Source organism: Desmodus rotundus, chromosome 2, assembly GCF_022682495.2.
Source record: "Desmodus rotundus isolate HL8 chromosome 2, HLdesRot8A.1, whole genome shotgun sequence".
Lineage (NCBI taxonomy): Eukaryota > Metazoa > Chordata > Mammalia > Chiroptera > Phyllostomidae > Desmodus > Desmodus rotundus.
The window spans coordinates 112,133,647-112,155,344 of record NC_071388.1 but is presented as its reverse complement, the minus strand read 5'-3'; the positions used below and the strand labels follow the sequence as shown (position 1 = coordinate 112,155,344).

The window sequence follows — 21,698 nt, the reverse complement described above, 5'->3', positions numbered from 1 at the left end:
TTCATATGGGTATTCCCACTGCCTGCCTCCCTTGGATTTTTAGAATTGATGGTCCCATTTTTAATTTCTCAGATTATCAATATTGGTATTTACATGTATTTATTAAACTTCTCACATAAGGTACAGACTTTATGTATGTTGATACAATTGTTTCTAAACACAACCCTGCAAAAAGCTCTGTCTCAAAGAAGCCACACATCTTACCCAAGGACACAAAGAATTCTGGTTACAATGTCACTCTCTCCGTCCACAAAGCTAATATTCTCACACTACCTCTATTGGAAAAAAAAGAAATATATATATATATGCTCATTCACCCTCATATCTTATGTTTTGACCATCTGTACCCACCACACACACACACACACACACACACACACACACACACACAAGCTTGTAGAGGAATAGACAGTCTCAGAAAATAATTTAGTGGATCAAAAAAGAGAGAGTAGTGGAAAATAAAAATGGGGCAGCACTAAGGGGAGTGGGTGTAAAATGAAAAGGCAAATTTCACCTCTGTAGGCTATCATTTTCAGTATCATAAAAATCTCTTGTGCGGCCCTGTTTTGTGTGTCTCAGTGGTTGGAGTGTTGTCCCATAACTGAAAGGTTGTGGTTTAATTCTGGTCATGGCATATACCTAGGATGAGGGTTTATCCCCAGTTGGACATGAATGCCAGTGACCCATTGTCAAAACGCATATGATCCCTGGTCCCTGTGAGGATCAACCAATCTATACTTCTCTTGGATCGATTCACTTGCATCCATGTTTCCCTCTTTCCCTTATTTTCTCTCTAAAAAATGCAAGTGAAAATGTCCACCGATGAGGATAAAAAAAAAAAAAAAAACTGTGTGACAATATGCAGGGCTAATGAATATTTTGTGAAGTAATTAAGTGAGACCTTAATGAAGAAAAAAGAAACTAACAAAGCCACATGATTACAGTTAATTCCTAAAGCCTTTCTGGACTCCTCTCTCCCACCCATCTCTCTCTATTCTCACAATTTAACACATTTGAGTGGACTTGCTGATATTTAATATGTAATTATTTTATGAAGATTTACAAAATATTAATCATTAATGTTAGGATTTTGGCGCAAGATTAAAGAGGTTTCAAATCCCAGGTATACAGTTATGCAATATTGTCGCTTTGAAAAATGTACTGGGTAACAATGATCATCAGTTACTTCATCTGTAAAATGGGGTTAGATATAGTTTATAGGATTGCCATGTGATCTATATTTTTTGAATTTTTATTGTTATTCAATTACAGTTGTCTGCATTTTCTCCCCATCCCTCCACCCCACCCCAGCCAAACCCACTTCACTCAACCACCCCCACCTTCCCCCTTGATTTTGTCCATGTGTCCTTTATATTAGCTCCTGTAAACCCCTCTCCCCACTATCCCCTCCCCACTCCCATCTGGCTATTGTTCTTAATTTCAATGTCTCTGGTTATATTTTGTTTGCTTTTTTCTTTTGTTGATTATGTTCCAGTTAAAGGTGAGATCATATGGTATTACCATATGGTATTGAGTATCACACCACCTGTCTTATTTCACTTAGCATAATGCTCGCCAGTGTCATCCATGCTTCTGAAAAGGGTATAAGCTCCTTCTTTCTCTCTGCTGCATAGAATTCCATTGTGTAAATGGACCATAGTTTTTTGATCCACTCATTTGCTGATGGGCGCTTAGATTGCTTCCAGTACATGGCTATTGTAAATTGTGCTGTTATGAACATTGGGATGTATAGGTTCTTTTGGATTGGTGTTTCAGGGTTCTAAGGGTATAATCCCAGCAGCGGAATTGCTGGGTCAAAGGGCAGTTCCATTTTTAGTTTTCTGAGGAAATACCATACTGTTTTCCACAGTGGCTACACCAGTCTGCATTCCCACCAACAATGTACTGGCATTCCCTTTTCTCCACATCCTCTTCAACATTTGTTTGTTGAATTGTTTATGTTGGACACTCTGACTGATGTGAGATGGTAACTCATTGTGGTTTTAATTTGCATCTCTCTGATGGTTAGTGATGTTGAGCATCTTTTCATGTGTGTCTCGGTCCTCTGTATGTCTTCCTTGGAGAAGTGTCTGTTCAAGTCCTTTGCCCATTTTTTAATTGAGTTGTTTGTCTTTCTGGAGTGGAGTTGTGTGAGTTCTTTACATATTTTGGAGATCAGTCCCTTGTCTCAGGGATTATTGTCCAACTGTTTTCCCATACTGTGGTTCTCTTTGTATTATAATGCTGTTTTCCTTAGCCATGTAGAAAATCTTTATTTTGATGAGGTCTCATTTGTTTATGCTTTCTTTTATATCCCTGGCTTAAGGGGATGTCTGAGATTTTCCTGCCAATGTTTTCCTCTAGGACTTTTATGGTGTTATGACTTATATTTAACTCCTTTACCCACTTTGAATCTATTTTTGTGTATGGTGTAAGTTAGTGATTGAGTTTCATTTTTTTGCACGAAGCTGTCCAGATCTCCCAACACTATCTGTTGAAGAGGCAATTTTTGTTCCATTTTATGCTCCTACATCTTTTGTCAAATATTAATTGACTGTAAAGACTTGGGTTTATTTTTGGACTCTCTGTTCTGTTCCATTGGTCTATGTGTCTGTTTTTATGCCAGTACCAGGCTGTTTTGATTACAGTGGCCTTGTAATACAGTTTGATATCAGGTATTGTGTTCCGTCCTGCTTTGTTCTTCTTTCTCAAAATTGCTGCAGCTATTCGGTGTCATTTATGGTTTCATATAAATTTCTGAAATGTTTGTTTTATATCTGTGAAATATGTCATGGGTACTTTAATAGGGATTGCATTAAATCTATAAATTTCTTTGGATAGTATGGCCATTTTGATGATGTTAATTCTTCCAATCCATGAGCATGGTACATGCTTCCATTTGTTTGTGTCTTCCTTAATTACTTTCTTCAGTGTTTTGATGTTTTCTGAGTATAGGTCTTTTACCTCCTTGGTTAGGTTTATTCCTAGGTACTTTATTTTTCTTGTTGCTATATCAAATGGGATTTTTTTTCCCTGATTTTTGTTTCTGCTCCTTCATTGTTGGTATCCAGAAATCCCTTTGATTTCTAAGGATTGACTTTGTATCCAACTGTTTTCCAAATTCATTTATTAGGTCAAGTAATTTTTTGGTGGATTCTATAGGATTTTCCCTGTACACATTCATGTCATCTGCAAACAGTGACAGTTTCATTTCCTCCTTTCCAATTTGGATGCCTTTATTTCTTTTTCTTGTCTGATTACTGTGGCTAGGACTTCCAATACTATGTTGAATAGGAGTAGTAATAAAGGGCATCCTTGTCTTGTTCCTGATGTTAGTGGGAAAGCTCTAAGTTTTTATGCATTGAGTATGATGTTGGCTGTAGGTCTCTCATATATCGCCTTTATTATGTTGAGGAATGCTCCCTCTATTCCCACTTTGCTGAGTTTTTTTTATCATAAATGGGTGCTGTACCTTATCAAATTCTGTTTCCATATCTATTGATATGATCAAGTGGTTTTTGTCCTTGCTTTTGTTTATGCGGTGTATTATGTTTATTGATTTGCCTATATTATACCATCCTTGCATCCCTGGATGAATCCCACTTGGTCATTGTGTATGATCTTTTTAATGTATTGCTGGATGCGGTTTGCCAAATTTGGTAGAGGATTTTAGCATCTATGTTCATCAGCGATATTGGCCTGAAGTTTTCTTTCTTTTTTATGTCTTTATCTGGTTTTGGTATTAGCATGATGTTGGCTCCATAAAACGAGTTTGGGAGTCTTCCATCTTCTTGAATTTTTTGAAATAATCTGCGGAGGATGGGGGTAGCTCCCAGTTAAATGCTGTAAAAATTCTCCTGTGAAACTGTCTGGTCCACGGATTTTGTGTGTCGGAAGATTTCTGATTACTGTTTCAATTTCATCAAGTGTTACTGGTCTGTTCAGCCTTTCTGCTGCTTCTTCATTCAGTTTTGGAAGGTTGAATTTTTCTAGAAATTTGTCCATTTCATCTAGGTTTTCACATTTCTTGGCATACAGTTCTTTATGGTAATTTCTTACAATCTTTTGTATTTTGGTGGTATCAGTTGTAGTCTCTCCTCTTTAATTTCTAATTCTGTTTATTTGGGTCCTTTCTCTTTTTTTCTTGATGAGCCTGCTTAAGGACTTGTTGATTTTGTTTATGTTTTCAAAGAACCAGCTCCTGGATTCGTTGATCCTTACAATTGTGCTTTTAGTCTCTATGTCATTTTATTCTGCTGTGATTTTGGTTATTTCCTTCCTTCTACTTGCTCTGGGTTCTCTCTGTGGTTGTTCCTCGAGTTCTTGTAAGTGTTCAGTTAGGTTGCTTATTTGAGATGTTTCTATTCTTCTTAGGTAGGCCTGCATCACTATGAACTTCCCTCACAGGACTGCCTTTGCTGTGTCCCATACGTTTTGGTTTGTTGGTCATTTTCTTTTGTTTCCAGAAACTTTTTGATTTCTTCCCTAATCGCATTCTTGACCCACTCATTGTTTAATAGCATGCTATTCAATCTCCATGTTTTTGAGAGTTTTGGGTTTTTTTCTTGAGATTTGTTTCCAATTTCAGTCTCTTATGGTCAGAGAAAATCCTTGCTATGATTTCAATATTCTTGAACGTGTTGAGGATTGTTTTGTGTCCTATCATGTGGTCTATCTTTGAAAATGTTCCATGTACATTTGAAAAGAATGTGTATTTTGCATCTTTGGGATGAAAGTCTCTCTCTATATATATCTATCAGTTAAGTCCATTTCATCTAGGGTATTGTTCAATGCCACAATATCTTTTTGATATTTTCTTTGGAAGATCTCTCCATCTTTGACAGTGGGGTGTTAAAATCCCCTACTATCATTGTGTTGCTGTCAATATCTTTCTTGAAGTCCTTTAAGATTTTCTTTATGCATTTGGGTGCTCCTATGTTGGGTTCGTATATATTTACAATGTTTATATCTTCTTGGTCGATTCTTCCTTTGAGTATTATGAAGTGACCTTCTGGGTCTCTCTTTATGGCCCTTCTTTTGAAGTGTATTTTGTCTGATATGAGTATTGCTACCTCTCCTTTTTTTCCCTGTCCATTTGCTTGGAAAATTTGTTTTCAGCCCTTCACTTTCACTCTGTGTAGGTCTTTTGTCCTGAGGTGGGTCTCTTGTAGGCAGCATATGTGTGGGTCATGCTTTCTTATCCATTCAGGTATTCTATGTCTTGTGATTGGATCATTTAATCCATTTACATTTAAGGTTATTTTTGATGTGTACTTATTCATTGCCAATTTTTTGTACCTGTGTTCTTCTCTCTCTGTTTTCCTTCCTTTCCTTACAGCAGTCCCTTTAGCATCTCTTGCAGAGCTGGTTTGGTGGAGGTATATTCTTTTAGACTTCTCTCTTCTGGGAAACTCTATTTGGCCTTCTATCTTGATTGAGAGCCTTGCTGGGTAAAGCAGTTTTAGTTGCAGGCCTCTGGTTCTCATTACTTGGTATGTTTTTTTTCCATTCTCTTCTGTCTTGGAGCATTTCCATTGAGAAGTCAGTTGCTAATCTTATTGGGGCTCCCTTGTATGTTACTTCCTGTTTCTCCCTTGCTGCCTTTAAGATCCTCTCTTTGTCTTGGAATTTTGCCATTTTAATTATGATGTGTCTTGCAGTGGGCCTGTTTGGTTTCCTCTTGATTGGGAATCTCTGTGATTCCTGGATTTGTGTGACTTTTTCTCTCCTCAAATTAGGGAACTTTTCCATCATCACTTTTTCAAACAGTTTTTCTATCCCTGGCTCTTCCTCTTCTCCTTCTGGTATTCCTATTATACGGATATTGTTACGTTTCATGTTGTCCTGCATTTCCCTCTATCCCTCTTCATTCTTTCTGAGCCTCTTTTCCTTTTCTTGCTCTTTCTGGGTGTTTTTTTCTATCCTGTTCTCCAGTTCGCTGATGCAATCCTCTGCTTCATCGAGCCTGCTTTTGATTCCTTCTACTGTGTTCTTCAGTTCCGAAATTGTATTCTTCATTTCCTCTTGGCCCTTGTTGATAGCTTCTGTTTCCTTTTTCATGTTGATATAGTTTGCAATGAGTTCATTTTAGTTTCCCTGTAGTTTTTGATAAATCTATGTGAGCTCATGAAGGTTGTTTATAACCAATTCCTTGAACTCATTATCTGATAGTTGACTTGTCTCTTTTTCACTTAGCATTGTTTCTGAGACTTCCGTCTTTCCTTTCATTTGGTGATTGTTTCTTTGTCTTCCCATTGTTTGTGAGACTCTTCCTGTTAGCCTCTGCTTCTTAAGTTACTCTGTTCTGACCCCCTAGGGTTTTGGTGTAAACTTCTGTGGTAGAATACTTGTGAGATTTAGTGGTACAGTCTCCTTGATCTCCCAATTTTACTGATGTTGGGCTGTGGTTTATGTTGGCTCTGTGTATGTCTTTGGTTTTTGGTTATTTTGGGGTCTTTCTTTGGTGAGTCTTTCGCACCAGCTGGTTACTGAGGGTCAGTGTGTCCCCTACTTCTTGTTTTCTGTTGTGCAGGTGTGGGCAGGTTGTGTTTGAGCTGTTTCTTCTGTGTGTACAAAGTTTTTAGGCTTTTCTCTTGCTCTTGTTCAGTTGTTTGTTCTTTTTAATTTCTTCACTATTTATTTGTATTTTCAGATAGGCCTTGGGTTGAGTTAGGGTAGCTTCCACTCCCTCCTTCACCTTGTTCTTTTCTTATCTGTTGGTGTTTCCTTTGTGGGTGGGTTTCCTGTTCTAGTAGTTATCCTGGTGTTCCCAGCTTCTACCCACTCTTTTTTATGGTAGGCCTCCTCCGGGCTATGAGTGTGCACACAGCGCCTTCCTTGATTCACACTCTCCCCAGTGCCTGTGGTCTCAACTCCCTCCGAGATGAGGTGCAGACACTCCCCAGTGGGTGCGCAGAGACTCTGGTGGGTGCATACACTTCCCCATTCCTGGGCACACTCCCTGGTTGCTGGGCACACTCCCCTGGTTGGTGCCTGTATTCTCAGTTCCCTCTGAGATGAGGTGCAGACACTCCCTGGTCAATGCGCACAGTCCCTGGTTGGGTGGCGAGGTGGAGAGGCGACTGGAGCTGTTGTTGCAGGGAAGTTCCCCAAAGTGCTCCCGAGGTTCTTTTTCTCTTTGGGAAAATCCTCCTGCTCAATACTGTGGCTCCCTCTGTACAAGGAAGGTCCTGTCCTCTCACACAGCCCACCTCTCCGGCTAGACCAGGGACTTTCCATGTCAGGGTTGCACATGGCCCAAGTTTCAACTCTCCCCAGCCAGCACCCACAGTCTCTGTGGGTTTACCACTTCGTCCTTATTCCCCTGCCTGTGACTTCAAGCAATCAGGTCTCTCACAGTATTGCTTGGGCTTTGTTTGGCAGGGAAAGGAGGTGCTAAACCAGCTCTCTCCCAGGAGTCCTGAAGCAGGTCCAGCAGGGGCAGGCCTGGGGCTGCAGCCTCCCTGGTCCCGGGGATTGCCATGTGATTTAAATGAAATATATATATTTTAAATGCCTAGTAGAGTGCTTAAAGGTAGGCTCTCAAGAACAGCAACTTTAAAGAAGTTTTCCACAGTACTTAATACATGTTCAGAAAAATAATATACATTGTATAAGTATATGTGAATTGGCTTATTATAATGTGTGAATTTTAAAAGAGCTAAACTAAATTGCCATTTGACTCTTTGGAGAATGTGCAGAGCTTTCACTGATATATCAAGATATATTAATGGGTTGTTATGTAATCAGTGCTTTTGCCTGTAAATCCTATATTTGGCCCCAGGACACCTGCACTGCACACTCTGCACTGCACCTGTTTGTTTATGCTATTCTAGGATCCTCACTTTCCTATAGCTATACTTAGTGCAGATAGCATCAAACTTCCGCCTCTGTTCAAAGACACTGAACTCTTGTAAGGATGAGGGACCTTCATGTACTATTGATGTCCTGTGTAGTTCTTAACAACAGTTTCCCAGTCACATAATACCTCTGTTCTTTGATTTCCCTACTGTATGGAAGATTTTTCTGTTGTAATTCTACAGAGGGCAAACTACTACAGGTAATCTAAATGGAAATGTGCAAAAACTCCCTATGGTCTGAGAGAAGAGTTTATAAATAAACTCTTATTTATAATTATGGAAAATCATTTTTTACCCTAAAAAAGTAATTAAAGAGGGTTCACCTAGTTCAACTTTACCACAGAACTGACCAGTCTGAGTCAGTCATGGTAGAGGTAACTAGGTAATGTGAATCAGACAGTCAGCAAAGAAGGAGTCACATGGAAAGATGTTAAGCATCTTTTCATATGTCTTTTGACTATGTGTATGTCCTTTTTGAAGAAATGTTTATTTAGTTCCTCTGAACAATTTTAACGGGGTTATTTATTCTTTCAGCATTGAGTGTATGGGTTCTTTATAAATTTTGAATATTAACTCCTCATCAGATATATCATTAGCACATTAGCCCATTTTTTTAAATCCTCATCTGAGGATATGTTTCTTGATTATTGATTTTAGAGAGAAGAAGAGAAAAAGAAGGAGAGAAATGTGAGAGAGAAATATTGATTGGGAGAAATATCAATTGGTTGCCTCCTGTGAGCACCCAACAGGGGATCTAACCTGCAACCTAGGTATGTGCCCTGACTAGGAATCAAACCCTCAAGCTTTTGGTGTACAGGATGACACTTTACCTAACTAAGCAACCCGGCCAGGGATCATTAGCGTATTTTATAATCTTAAAATAATACTTTAAAAAATGGTTAGATGTAACTAGACATTAATGGTGGTTACATCTAATAGCCAGCTGTGCATATTGAACAAGTGATTTATATTCTTTGAACCTAATATTCCACATGGATAAATCAGGGTTCATGTTTACTTAGCTAATAGGACGGATGAGGATTGGATAGTATTTTAGCACAGTGTGGGTACTCTGTAAATATCAGGTACCCTCATAAGAGAGAGAATGGATCATGAGTAAGTTAAGAGCATAGCCTTACAGGTGAGCAAGTCCAATAAGAACAATGTGTATTTATGTCAGGTCCTGATGTTTGAAATAGAAACCCTTTTTCCAATGTACTCAGTTTGCCTCAAGTGCTGACTTCAGGTAGGTGCATATCTAGGTGAATATCTGTAATTTCCTTTTTGATTTGCCTTTGAATCTTTCAGAATTCTGCTCCTTGCCCTCTGCAGTTGTCTCACCCTTCCTTCAAAAGTGTCTTTGTTCACATAAAGGGTGGGGAACCCCTCTCTTTCTTCCTTTGGAATAGGAAGTTGATTACAGTGAAATGAAGACCTGCTTGAGGTAAAACAGGCCATGGCAGGCACCAACCCACAGCGAGAAGTTCAAGTCCTCAATGCGCAGAAGACTGGAGGATATTCTGTACTAAATTAGCTTGCATCTGACAAGTTTCAAGCTCACTGTGGGACAGCCAGGACACCTAATGAAAGCAGTACCCCTCATAAAAAGACACAAGAATGCCCAGAAACTTACATTTTCCTCATATAATGACATCTCCTCCCTAAAAAACAAACCAACCAACCAAACAAAAAACTCTAAAGAAAGTAAAATGCTCTTTTCCATTTTTTCTCCTAGAACTTACCTTTCATAAATGTACCAAATGTACCAAATGAAGATTTTGAGCAAGCCTCATTATAATGTGTGAATGCATGTGTGTTTAAATTTACTCAATTACTTTTAGAAGACATAAACAGACAAATAGGTAGATAATAAACAAATATATAAATAACCAAACAAAATAAAGCCCAGCAACTAGCATGTATATCTTCTTACCTACCATTATGATCTCATTTCAAATAACATCATCTATGGCTTAACCATTTCAAAATAGGGTAATTTTCTTCTTTGACAGGAATAAAATAAATAACATCATTTGGACTGTGCTTTATAAACTTCCACCTCATACACTAGGAGGATCAGAAACTAGAACCTGCTACAAAAAAAAAAAAAAAAGTTTTCTGTAGGTGTCTGAGTAGGGGTTAACTTGACCTTACCCAAACTGAGATGCAGGGCGAGTCTCCCTTTCTGGAGCTCCAGGGTGATATGGTCTCCACGTTGACCTTCTCCATGGAACAGAACTCCATCTCCTTGGATGCTCTTGAACTTCAGAGAGATCACATCTTTGAGAGTGCTCAGCAGCTTCTGATTGAACCTGTACAGAAGGGAGCTTCTGCCATCAAAATCAGCAACATCTGATTCTAGGCACAAAAAAAGAAGAGGAGAGAAAAATCAATGTATATCTTCATAATTGCTAGTCCTTCTTCCCAGCTTAGTTGTTGTCCATTGTATATGCATGTTTTTGACATATGGAAGTACCTGTTGTTTTAAGGGGAAGGTATATAAACTAGACCCATCATAATTAGATGTGGGGGGATAAGAAATCGCCACACATTGAATTAAAGTGAACTGATCATCATCCTAGAAGTAAAACCTCTCATTAGTGATATGTCATTTTTTAAATTACTTTATTGTTGTTCAATTACAGTTGTCTGCATTTTCTCCCTACCACTCCACCCCCCACCCTAGCCAAACCCACCTCTTTCCCTTGCTTCCACCCTCCCCCTTGGTTTTGTCCATGTGTCCTTTATAGTAGTTCCTGAAAACCCTTCCCCCCCCCCGTCTCCTCCCCCCTCGTTTCTGGCTATTGTTAGATTGTTCTTAATTTCAATGTCTCTGGTTATATTTTGTTTGCTTCTTTCTTTTGTTGATTATATTCCAGTTAAAGGTGAGAATGATATGTCATTTTTTTTGTTTGAGGGGACAGAATGATATGTCACTTTTTGCCACAAGTACCTATGTTAGGATCTACTCTGTCTGATGCCAGAATGTAATAATGTCTCATAATTTTTCTTTCTTGTTACTTTTCTTGACAGTTGGAGCTTCTTGATCCACTCCTCTCAGGAACAAGGTTAGAGATAAAGAAAAAATAGTCTTATTATTCAACTCTGACTGAAAAGTACTGTCTTTCAACTACCCTGTGTTGAGGATTCTGAGGTTTTTTCTGGTTTCAGTGGAAAAGAATACTCATATGAAGTAAGAAATACTTGCTATTTTAAAAAAGAGGGCGAATATATTGCATCCTTTCCACCCATCCCTCTATCTCATGCAGTGACAATTATTAGTTTAGTCTTTATATACAAAAATGTTTATTTATTATTGTTAAAGCAAAAGGAGGTCATGTAATTATAATTTACATACACTTATATTGTGATGTGTAAAATCTATCTAAAAATTGTATGAAAAAAATTTTAGAGGGATTTTACCTCATTAAGGAATATATACAGATGGCAAATAACTATATAAAAATATTCCCCACACCCATATGTCATTAGGGAAATGTAAATTAAGACAATGAAATATCTCTATATACTTATTAGAATGACCTAACTTTGGACCGCTGATAATACCCAATGTTAGTGAGGTTGTGGAACACCATGGACACTCACTCATTGCTGGTAGGAGCATGATATGGTACAGCCACTTTCAAAAACAGTGTGGCAGTTTCTTACAAAGCTAAATATACTCCTACCATACCATCCAGAATTCACACTCTTTGTTATTCATCAAAAGGAGTTGAAAACTTACCTTGTTGGGAACCACCCTGCCTGGTTTCAGAAGCTGTAACCCCCCATTGTTAAGGCTGAGTCAGATTTGGGACCATAAGCCAGGAAGGGGACAAAGCTTATCTCCTTGGCAGGTGTGCCCCCTCTGCCCACTTCACCCTGCTTGGCCCTGAGCTTGACCAGTTAGCTAATGATGGGTAAGATTCCTCAAGGGAGGATCAACCTAAGACAGGCTTTGGTCACCAGGAATAAGCCCACAGGGAAGGACTCGGGGGGCTATAGAAAAAGGGGGTAATGGACCCTCACTCCTCGGCTTTGAAATAGCCTGAGTCCTCATTCTGTCTGCAAGAAGTCTCCTAATCTCTTGGCTGCCTTACTTCCCTTGACTGACTTAAGCCTGAAGCAATAACAAAGGGCAGTGCAGTCCTGTGGTGGGAGGGGCAGATTCCCTGGGGAATCAGGCCTAAGAAAAAATGCATACAATCCTGTGAAAACTACTTAATTTATACCCTCAGCTTAAAAGATAAGGGTCCAGACCTGAGATGAGTCTGGCGCCTAAAGTTTTATAGCCCTTTAACTAACTGACTGTAACTCAGAATAAGCCCTCAAAGTTCTCTGTAAGTTATGTATTGTTTAACCCTTACTGCCTGACAATGATTGATGAGCTTTATCTGTATTCCTATGCAGATGAACCTAATAAAAGCCCATAGAGGAAAAGGCTCGGGGCCCTTCTCCTTTGAGAGATCGGCCACCTCTCCTCCCCAAGCAGATCATGTCTTGGTAGACGTATTCTTCATCTGTGGCAGACAGGGGCTGCGGTAAAGCTCCCCAACATTACCCTCTAAACAAAAACCTGACACAAATGTTTAAAGCAGCTTTATTCATAATTTTGAAAATTTGGAAGCAACTGAGATGTCCTTCTGTAGGGGATGGATAAATAGACTATGATATATCCAGACAATGGAATATTAGTTATCCATAAAAAGAAGTGAACTACTGAAATATGGAGGAAAATTAAATGTATATCACAAAGTGAAAGAAGCCAATCTGAACAGGCTACATGTTGTATGTTTCCAACTATATGATATTCTGAAAAAACCCAAAATATGGTAACAATAAAAAGATCAGAGGCTACCATAGATTAGGGAGGAGGTATACATAGGCAAGACATGCACAATTTTTAGGGTAGTGGAAATATTCTGCATGACACCATAATAATGGATATATTAATATATTTGCCAAGCACACAGAATGTACATCGCCAAGTTTGAGTGGTAATGAAAACTCTAAATTTGGAATAATTGTGATGTATCAGTTTAAGTTCATCACTTGTAAAAAATGTACCTTTTCTTTTGGGGGTTCTAATAACAGATGAGAAGCATATTTGGGGTCAGTAGTATATGAAAACTGTAAATTTTGATGTGAATCTAAAATGTCTTTAAAAATAAGTTAGTAGGGACTCTATTTGGGAGGTGTTATTATACATTTTCACATTATTTTTATTTTTAAATTATGAAAGCTTCATAATTAAATTCTATTGCTTTTATGATAGAAAAAATAAGGCTAACTATAAGTTGAAACAGATTCATTATATACTATCTCCCGTGGGTGAGATAGTGATGAATAGGCATTTGGAGGAGGTGGGTTTAGTCTTATTTGAAATTAATTACTCAAAATTACTCAATTTTTAAATTATTCACCAAGAAATTAAAATTCATAGCTTGAGTATACACAATGATTCATTATGAATTTTTTACCAAGAGCCTAGAATTATTTGTAAAATTGGATTTCTGAAATAAAAATAAAATCATACTTTTATTATAATTAGTTTTAAAATACAATCTTATAATTTATTCCCCAGGAGTAGAGTGCTTCTAATTGAAAGTTTGCTGATGACTGCCTAGACCCTAAAAATAAATGGTCCAGACTCTAGAGAGATTTCCATAAACAACCCATTGCTTTCAGACTGTCCCCCGATCTCCCCATCAGTGCCCTAGATCTGTCTCCTGAACAAAACTCTACTCAAACTAGATGGAGACTGCAGGCAGCAAACTGTCATCAGTCAATCACGGAACAATGAGGATCGTAGTGTATATATCACATTACGAGTTTTAAAATACAGTAGCCATAGCTTGTTAGCTGGGTCACCTGTGGCAACTTTACCTCTCTAAGACTTGATTTTATAAAATGGGGTAATTTATGTCTTTCAGAGAATACTGATGGAAGAATTAATATGCTAATACATATAAAGTAATAATACAGATACCATCATGTCTGGCACATTATTTATGTTAAATCAATAATAGTAGGTGTATTAACATTGATTGGGTTAACTAGAGGGATTGAGTTCCTATTCAGACCATTCTAGTAACAGACACTATCTTCTCATGCAAAATGACTCTATTTTTCTCTTTTTGAGTCAATGGTTTACTGCCCAAGGGATGTCAAGTAGGCCTCAAGTTTCCCATACCACCACATTTTAGCTTTTCAAACTCCAGTTGAAATTCTTCATCTGTATATTGGGTCTGCATGCTCTCTTCTGATTGCTTCCCCTCTTACACTGAACCAGACTCTGGGTCTGGAATGGGGTCCTTTTTTTAAAATTTTTATTGTTATTCAATTACAGTTCTATGCCTTTTCTCCCCATCAAGGAATGGGGTCCTTAAGAGCTGTAGTGGGAAGTGAGTGGACATGACAGGTGCAATTTGTGGACAGTGATGCTAAGATGGCATGTTATAAAATAGACAGGTGCATCTAGTGCCATGGGAACAAAAAGTTCATATACTGCCTATGGGAGTGGGACAGGTGCTTCCATGAATAAACATATACTTTACTACTGCTTAAAAGACATACCTTGTGCCATGTATCTAGGTCTGCAGTGCCCCAACTCCTTTGTTCTCCACTCCGATACACTATCTACCCTCAATCTCAATTCATCACAACATTTAAGATCTACTTCCACTCCCTCAAATGACTAGTTAGTCTAGTGACAAAATTAATGGTATAGATTTTAGTGACATAGATTATCTCTTAGAAAACATCTCTACGTTGCTATGAGATCTTAAGAACACATAGACAATGGATAGAACAGGAACAAAGAAAATATTGTTGAAACCTACAGGCCAGGGTTTTAATTCTGGTTTTGCTACTTCCTGGCAAGTGAATTTGAGGCAACTGTTTGGCATCCCTGAGCTTCAATGTTCCTATCTGCAAAATAGGGCTAAGAGAAACCAACTCTAAATCTCATTGTGAGAATGATATAAAACTCACACCTGGAAATGACTAGTCAGTCATTCATTAACATTTCATTCCCTAGTTTTATCACTAATCCAAAGGAAGTACTGCAGTAGCAAAGACGTGAAGCATGCTATAAAGACAATATGAAGAACATGGTGTGAAGAAATTTTGTTTGAGCTTGGGGTTTAGTGTCCTTCACATCACACTGAGCAGGCATGCAATCAAGCCCTCATCATCACCTTCCATATCCTCAAAATAACCTCATAGCCACCCTTCCTCAACCTCTGGCACCTCCTTCTGGCACATTCTTTCATTTTCATAATATATAAGCAACATCACACATCCCTTCTGCTGAAGTCCTTCAGTAAACTCCTCTGAATTAAAATTAAATCAAATCTCTAAAACTCATCAGGATCCATCTCTGTACTCCTTCCCTACCTCATCTGCTAATTGTCTTGCCAACCCTGACTCCCCTTCCACCCACTGTACTCAGGGGGTGTGAGTCATGTGAATGTGCATGAGTGGAGTGAGGGGATTAGTAACATCCACAAAATGTACAGTCTGAACCCTGTAATACTCTAAATGTTCTTTGTGCATGAACTTACTTGACCCATTTAGACACCCTATCAGGAGCATACTATTATTATTACTGTCCTACAAATGGGGAAACCATGACACCAAAGGTGAAAAAATACATCGTTAACAAGTGGCAGAGTTAGAAATTCAGCTTACCACTTTCGGCTTACCCCTGCTTTGACTGTGCTCAGCACTCACCAAGTACTGTGCCTTTCTCTCCAATGCTCTGATGCTCAGCTCTGGGTCTTGGTCCTTTCCTTAACAGGTTTCTCCCATTAGTTAGTTTCTTTCTAAGTGTCATATACTCTCTTCATAATTCACCTCCCAATTGGAATTTGATATATAGTCATTCTCTGATCTGTTTATAGTCCATTTCTCTAGCATGACAGTGCATCCCTTGAGGGTAAGGCCAGATGTGCATTAACCACCTCATTAAGTCAGATCACTGTGTTGTGCAGAAACACCTGTGAAATGACTTAGTAACCTAGTGAGCTTCCAATGCCCAAACATGATGCTGCTGATTGTCCCTGATTTCCTGAGACATCACCTGCCCCCACTCTGTAACCACTTGGGAGGTGATACCTGCATTGCTTATAAAGGCTCACTTGTGTAGAGGTGGGAGGCTTCTTTGGAGAGCACAGAATCAGTCTGGCAAAAGTGGAAGCTACTCTCCTAACACCAACAACAGCTAATGAGAGAAGCTTTGCCTCTCTAAGAGAAGTCAAGCAAACATCCTAGAGATCTTTGCAATGTTAATTAAGTCATATACAAAATGCATCAACTGTTTCACAAATGGAAAAACAGAGGGTTAACAAAATACATATTTTTTTTCAGAAAATACATTTTTAAGGAGAATTAAAGTTTTCCCCAGCTGAATATGTAATGTTTCCTTCAGGCTCTGAAGCAATGTGAAATAGTCAGCATTCTCAATTTCACTTGGATAAAACAGTTTTAAAATGATAACAATAATGACCCATATTTTATAATGTTTCTGTTAAGAAAAACAATTCTATTATATGCTAGCTTTTCCATATTAGATATTACTATACACAATTTGTCCTGATCCTCTGGTCTGGTAATTAATTTGGGGCATGGGATTTTGTTATGGACATCAGCATCTTCATTCATGTTTTACAATTATCTTGAAAGAAGATTATCTTTAACAACACAAAAAGAGAAGAAAACAAAACAAAGGGAAATTTGTTGGAAGGTATGTAAAGAGTAGAAATAGGCTTCTATTGGCAGATGGGGAAGTGGGTGAGCATCTCTGAAAGTAAGTTTAGGGCACCAAAAATAACAAAAAATAAATATAGCTTTTTAAATTTTCTTCTACAGCCTCTCTAAGCCAGTCATAGAGATATCTTACTCTGAAGTAAGTAACCCATTTTTTAGGGGAAAAGGGAATTAATTAATGAATTTGCCTAATTTAATGTCTTATCAGCCTCACAGTGTCTGTATTTTCCCCATTTACAAAATGAGGATGCCAAAGCACAGAGATCATGTACCTGCCTGAAGACTACACATGGAAATGGGTGTTTGACACCCAGCAATGCACATTCCCTCATTCAAAAAATAGGGGGTTGGTGAGAATTACCTTTTGTGTACAGTGAGACTGCCTCTGACCTTATGCAGTGAGAATCAGACATGTGCTGGGCCCTGAGGGAGTGTGCATAAGAAAGGGGATGCCAATTGTAAAAGAAGATAACTTTGAAAAGGAAGTTTTATTTTTCTTAAAAGTTGATTTGAATTTCCCTGTGGTTTCTGCTCTTTTGTGCTTGCTCTTACTGAGACCAAGTTCACTCAGAAAAGTGGCTCCTTTGGGGACGGAAATGGAAACCACATATATATCTGAGAGGCTATTTGTGGGTAGATATGCAATGCCCTCCCCATCCTATCTCCAGTAAACTTGAACCCCCATCCTGGTTAACTTTTGTGGTCTCACTTCAGTCAGATATTTTTGCATTTGAACTTTTATTGAACCCTCTCAGCATACAGAGCCCATACTCAGCACAGGTCGACAGTAATAAACTCAGAAGTGTTCCCTGCTCCAAATGGCTATGGTGAAGAGAGCAGCATGACACAATTACACATTCAGCCAGCAGAAGGAAGAAGCCTCCATTCTAGGCATGCGGGAAAGAGTACAGGGGCAGATCTCAATCCATAAGGAATCAGACATGCTAGAGGTGTTGCTCTAGAAGTGTGCTCTCTGCACCAGCATATTGGGTATCTGCAGGGAGCCTTTCAGAAGTGCAGGATTTGGGACCTCACCACGGACCAATGGAATAAGAAACTCTGGGACTGATCCCAGCCACCTGTGTGCTATTGTACAATCTAGGTGGTCCGGATACTTACTGATGTCAGAGAACCCCTGCACTAAAGCATAGTATCCCAGGTCAGAGAGAGTCAAGAGAGTGGGGACAGGGTGGGGAGTTTTATGATAGAGCGTCCTTTAAATGTGGCCCTGAGGTTTTAATTTAATGCTGAGATCAATAGAGAAACAATTATCAATGTATACAAAGTAGGGAAAGCACATCATCAAGTCTGGTTTTCAGAAAATTTACCTTTGTTACTTGTTTGACCACTCTGCTTCTCACTCCTGGCTACTTGTCCCAGCTCTTCTCATTGGAATTAATCTGTTCCAGTTTTTTTTTGTGTTTCAACAAGGTGGTGAAGCTTTAACATGATCCTTCTGGTGTTTGGTTGTATTTTCCCTCTTCCTGCCACGTTGACCACTCATGAGAGCTCCTTAACTCATCAACAATGCCACCGAGAACCCAGCTGTTAGAGATTTACTTCCTAGATGGACAATTTCTCTCTCTTTCTTAAGATTCATTTTTAGGATCCCAATATTATAAACTCAATTCAATTCAATTTGTGGCTTCTTAAGATGGTCATACATTGGCAGGTTTCTCTCAAATATGAAAGATAAGTTGTTGGGAACTGCCCTGCCTGGTTTCAGAAGCTGTAACCCCTCAATGGTTAAGGCTGAGTCAGAGACCGTAAGCCATTAAGGAGACAAAGCTTATCTTCCTGGCAGGGGTGCCATCTCTGCCCACTTTACTTCACCCTGCTTGGCCCTGAGCTTGACCAGTTAGCCAATGACGAGTAAGATTCCTTAAGGGAGGAACAACCTAAGACAGGCATGGTCACGAAAAAGGCCCACAGGGAAGGACTGGGGGGGCTATAGAAAAAGGGGGTGATGTACCTTCGCCCCTCGGCTTTGACATAAACTGAGTCCTCATTCTGTCTGCAAGAAGTCTCCTAATCTCTTGGCTGCCTTACTTCCCTTGCCTGACTTAAGCCTGAAGCAATAACAGAGGGCAGTGCAGTCCTGTGCTGGAAAGGGCGGATTCCCTGAGGAATCAGGCCTAAGAAAGAATGCATGAAATCCTGTGAAACCTGCTTTGTTTATACCCTCAGATTAAATGATAAGGGTCCAGGCTTGAAATGAGTTTGCTTCCCAAAGTCTTATAGCCCTTTAACTAACTAACTAACTAACCATAACTCAGAATAGGCCCTCAAAGTTCTCTATATGTTATCTATTGTTTGACCCTTACTGCCTGACAATGATTGATGAGCTTTACCTGTATTCCTGTGCAAAATGAACCTAATAAAAGCCCATGGAGGAAAAGCCTCTTGGCCCTTCTCCTTTGAGAGATCGGCCACCTCTCCTCCCCAAGCAGATCATGTCTTGGTAGACTTATTCTCATCCGTGGAGGACGTGGGGCTCTGTGGTAAAGCTCTGCAACGATAAGTCAGCTGTGAACCCAAGAAGTCTTTAGGATAAATCCAGTTCATATAGTTTGCAAACTTTTCCTTATAGGTCAGGATAATTGAGCAGGCACTCCCCTGTATCCCAGTGGCACTGAAAACTGCCAGTGCTGGCTGACTTCCCACTGAGCCCATAATTGCTGACCCAGCTGTAATACCTTGTTTTCTGAGAAAGACAGAGTTCTGGAGGCATATTTTGAGATATTTGATGGGTGTTAGTAGCTTGTCAACAAACCAGCTGAAAAAGGGGTTCTACTGAATAAATGATTCCAAGCTCAAATCCCCAAGTCAGCTGAGAAGGGGTCTTGCGTGGGTTGGTGACATGGAGTGTACTTTCTCACAGGCTGGAAAGCTGAAGCTCTGTGTTGACAGAGAAACTATTGCTTCACACTGAGGCAATTAGTCCCACTCAGATTCTTCAGCTGCTCACAGTAAATAAACATGATTTTTGATACGATTACAGTTGAAGTTTCTCTCATAATATACTATGTAAGAAAAATGATAATTATTCAAACCATATATTTGCACTGAATACTTGAGGTCTTTGGCTAGCAATCCACAAGCCACAGATGTTTCCGCAGTCAGTTCAAATGTGCATAGATCCTCCACCAGTTCTGTGACTTTTCCAGGCCTTATCAGTTCATGATAAACTACAGAACTACCTCAGATAAACTACAGAAACAATATACGTTTCTAAAGATAATAGTGATATGTCCTAAAAATAGCTTTTCTTACAGAATTTCTGACATTTTTCTGTATGACAACAGGTGAGAAACAGGATAGGTGGCAAGGAGACAACACAGAAAAACAGTCATAGTAGAAAAAAAAATCAAAGCTCTGAATTCCAACCCTAGCTTTAGCACATAGTCATTTTAGCTTTTACAGTGAGACATATAATGTCTAGGTTTTTTAGATACCTGAGACTCGTAGATGTCTCTGAGCACATTTAAAATTTGTGTGACTGATTAGGAAGCTCTAGATTATTAAACTAGATAGCAGCATGGGCTCTCTGGGATATATGGTCACCCAAGTGAAAAGTGCAATGTGAGACATAGTTGATCACCCCTACAAAGGTACAGATAGGCTACCAGAAGCTTTCATGAAGGGGATAATGTTTCACAAATTTACTTACCAGTTCACAGAAAGAATGATCAAGGTAAAGGCTGACACTGAGCAGTCAACCTCTGTGAAAATAGCATAACACAATTATGAACTGCTCCCTGTTTCAGAAGACTATCAGTGGTCTTCAGCCACAATACACAATTGCTCCCTGAAAAAAAACGTTTCTTTTAAATAGCAGTATCAAAATTGGAGAAGATAATTGCAATTTCCCCCCTAAGACTAGTGACCTTTTTTTTTCCTGAAAAAAATTTAAAAAAAAATATTTGCCATGATTTTATATTTGGGGAAAATTGAACATTCTTTGTTAATAATCTTACCTGGGCAAAATACACAGAACTAAGTGCTAGAGGTCAGCTGGAGGAATACCAGTAAATCACTTCAGTGACCATTTATTTCAACAGAGTAAATGTAAAATAAACTGTAGAAGACAAAGGCTTTGCCATTGTGTGGAAAGCCACTGATGCATAAAGTGTTTATTAGGTCATATTTTCCCTTTCAAGGTTTTCTTTAAAATCACCACTATTAGCATATGGGTCATGAGAATCAGAGCCATATAGTCAGATAATTCACACACATCAATCCATAAGGAAAAAAATGTTAGCTGTGTATTTCCCCCTCCTCTGCTAGCTTTAGATAAGACTTGGTTTCCTCAACCTCCACTACAAGAATTTATGTCTGCTTTCCATACCTATAACGACCTTTGGGATCTTAAAGAGCAGAGGTTGTCTTATTTATTTCTGTATCTCCACAGCCTAGCAGAAAGGCTTATGAGTGAATTGATTCCCTGCTGAACATTTTCATATTCTAAACCAACCAAAAATATTTATCTTATGTTTTCATTGCACATGTATATGTATATTTGTGTCTTCATGGAAAGAAATTAGATTTTTCTACATGAACTAAGAAAGAATAGTAGGCATATTGCATTATTTGACTAATTAATTTAAAGACATTTCTGGACCTCAATATCCTCACCAATAAAATGAAATAATCACAGAGAATGATCTTGGTTGTTTTTCCAACTATAAAATGCTATAATATGTGGAATAGGATTTGAAGTTCACATTGGGGTCTCCAAGTCTGAGGCCTCACAGCTGACACCTTACCCCTCCTTTTCTCTAGTGTTTGCAAATGTGGACTTTTGAGGTTCCCTGTGATGAGGCCATACAGGCCTTAGCAAGCCAAAGATGCAGTCTACCTGTTTATGGCTTCCACCATGTGTGATAAATGGCCACAGCTGATGAGAAAAACCACAAAGAGGGCAGCTGAAGCTGGGATGGCAAAGAGCCTTTTCAGGGTAAAGAATAGATGTTAGCACTTTAGCTCAGAAGCTGATGAATTTTGGATGGCCCTACTTGGCAGCATTTAACCAAAATAGGAGCAAAGTGTTTTATTTGTTTATTTTTCTTG

General features: G+C 38.9%; 1 protein-coding gene across 3 annotated transcripts in view; it reads right to left on the bottom strand.

The window, feature by feature from the left end:
• CNTNAP5 (contactin associated protein family member 5) overlaps positions 1-21,698 on the bottom strand; it is a 981,662-nt gene that overhangs the window by 511,803 nt on the left and 448,161 nt on the right. For all 3 annotated transcript variants that reach the window (XM_045203156.2, XM_053918555.1, XM_053918556.1), the window contains one exon: positions 10,014-10,217. In XM_045203156.2, coding sequence (XP_045059091.2) covers positions 10,014-10,217 — 204 coding nt within the window. The remainder of the gene's footprint in view (positions 1-10,013; positions 10,218-21,698) is intronic.